The sequence below is a fragment of the Nilaparvata lugens genome, unplaced genomic scaffold (assembly GCF_014356525.2).
Source record: "Nilaparvata lugens isolate BPH unplaced genomic scaffold, ASM1435652v1 scaffold4527, whole genome shotgun sequence".
NCBI lineage: Eukaryota > Metazoa > Arthropoda > Insecta > Hemiptera > Delphacidae > Nilaparvata > Nilaparvata lugens.
The window spans coordinates 19,755-22,168 of record NW_024090684.1 but is presented as its reverse complement, the minus strand read 5'-3'; the positions used below and the strand labels follow the sequence as shown (position 1 = coordinate 22,168).

Sequence of the window (2,414 nt, the reverse complement as noted above, 5' to 3'; positions counted from 1 at the left end):
ATAAACCCAAAACTGTTTTTTCCCTAATTTTAATAAAAATGTATTCTTTACTATTTTGTCAATACTTGTTCTTCAATCTAACAGCACCCGATTTTGTGTGAACACACCCCAACGCAACGTTGATTGGCCTAATAGATAATCTGTTTCAAAATTATGAGATTGAAAACAATTTAATTGGAACAATAATTGTATTTAAAATAATTTATTATGATTGTTTTACATCCAATCAACGATCATAACTCATAAATTTCAAGACTAATGTCTGCAGGTTATCATTTTAGAAATCGATTAAAAAATCCTTTTCAAATTGGTTGAAAAATATTTAATCAAGTCACATGAGCCTGATTGGTAATATTTTCCATTATTAATGATTATTATAAAATTATTACCATCAGGCTCATGTGACTTGATTAATCATATTGTATTCACCAATCTATTTCTCAATCAATTTATAAAGATAATCTGTTTCAAAATTATGAGATTGAAAACAATTTAAATTGGAACAATAATTGTATTTAAAATAATTTATTATGATTGTTTTACATCCAATCAACGATCATAACTCATAAATTTCAAGACTAATGTCTGCAGGTTATCAGTTTTAGAAAATCGATTAAAAAATCCTTTTCAAATTGGTTGAAAAATATTTAATCAAGTCACATGAGCCTGATTGGTAATATTTTCCATTATTAATGATTATTAATAAAATTATTACCAATCAGGCTCATGTGACTTGATTAATCATATTGTATTCACCAATCTATTTCTCAATCAATTTATAAAATTGATAACCTGTAGACATAAGTGCCGGTTAAATTCTAACCGTGATTTAACGGGGAAACAATCAGAGAAGGCCTTTCAGAAGACGGTTTCCCTGATTGGTTCTAGTGAAATTAATCACGGTTAAAATTTACCAGCTTTTGTGCAACCGGCACTAATGTTTGCAGGTTATCAATTTTATTTATTGATTGAGAAATCCATTTTAAATATGATTAATCAAGTCACATGAGCCTGACTGGTAATAATTTTAGGTCCTACTTCGAGACTCTACTTGAGAATAAAAGTTTGGCAGTAAATTTTGTTCACAACCTGAGTTAAATCAGTTATAACTTACTATCAGTAACCAGTGTTTTTTGTCAATTGGAGGTTGTATTTGTCAGGTAAGAGAGCACTTAGCATGATGTGGGTTATAGCAGCAGTCATGCCCCAAATTCGACAAGTCCGATTCAAGTACACTGGCATCACATAGGTCCCCATATTTTTGAACCGAAAACGAGTATACCTACAATTAGCACTGTCACAAAAATGCAAGAGTGATAACGTAAACATTAGCTCAACTTCGCTAGGATTTGGTTTGATGTCGAGCTTGTTAACATCACCAATAAATCCCAAAACTGGTAGAACACTAAATTCGGTTCCGATTATCGGTTTCCCACAGCCCCAAACGTCCACTAAATTCGGAGGAATATTGAGTTCTTCTTCAGCCTCTCGAAGTGCGGTAGCTATCAGGTGATTATCACATTTATCTTGGACGCCACCGGGAAAGGATACCTGCCCACGATGTTTACGTAAATTACTTTTTCTCAAAGTGTACAGCAGAGACAGTTGGGAGTCTACAATACAAAGAGGAACCAGAACAGCAGCTTTAATTTTTGGCTGTTTTGAGGTGACGTTGGGAACTGATAGTTTCTGAAGTCTTTCGACACACTGCTGCTTGTTGAAGTCACTTAACAGTTCATCAACGTTAATTGTATGTGTGCATTTGTGTCGAACAATTTGACTGGAATGAATATTGCACAGTTTATCTTTTCTAAAGTGATTGAGTTGACTGCTTATGGCTATTTTCTTGGACATAACCTCCAAACAAGGCTTTCTCACCGTCCAAGCCATGTTGTATTAACACTTCTGACTAGATTATAAATTTAAAACACGCATTATCGATCACGTCACGTTTTAAAATGAATTTCATGAAATAAATCTAAAGAAATACTTAGCACAATAACTTACGAAATGTCAAAAACATCTTGTAGACCCATACATTACTGATGTTGCAATGTATATTTGAGCAGATTTAGAAATAATTCTGACAGCGTGTCATCACTTTCACATTTTAAACTTTGGAGTTTGGAGAAGTGTTGATATTAGATTCTTATCCAGTCTTGTGTTATCATAACCAAAACCAATTTGGAAATTTGACTAAATTACGAAGGTCAAGAAAATCATTTAAAGAATAGTCGACTATCGAAATCGATTTTCAATCAGCTGGCAAAACTGCGACAACTGTCTAGTGGAACGGCGACACTGAATCTTTGCCATTTTTTCGTCTCAGATTGTCGTTACATACTGTATAGCACCGGTAAGACCGCGGAATTGGAAATATCTGGAACTCAAAATATCCATGTTAAATTAATGTC

At 33.3% G+C, this 2,414-nt stretch overlaps 1 protein-coding gene across 1 annotated transcript; it reads right to left on the bottom strand.

The window, feature by feature from the left end:
• Nucleotides 1-461: 461 nt before the first annotated feature.
• On the bottom strand, nucleotides 462-2,057 carry LOC111056671 (nucleoside diphosphate-linked moiety X motif 8). The gene has a single exon (XM_022344060.2). It carries the CDS (start codon nucleotides 1,888-1,890, stop codon nucleotides 1,117-1,119), a length of 774 nt encoding a protein of 257 aa, XP_022199752.2. The 5' UTR covers nucleotides 1,891-2,057; the 3' UTR covers nucleotides 462-1,116.
• Nucleotides 2,058-2,414: the final 357 nt, after the last annotated feature.

What these genes read in the sequence shown, in the direction of transcription:
- LOC111056671 (XM_022344060.2), bottom strand. Translation starts at nt 1,890, where the DNA reads ATGGCTTGGACGGTGAGAAAGCCTTGTTTGGAGGTTATGTCCAAGAAA.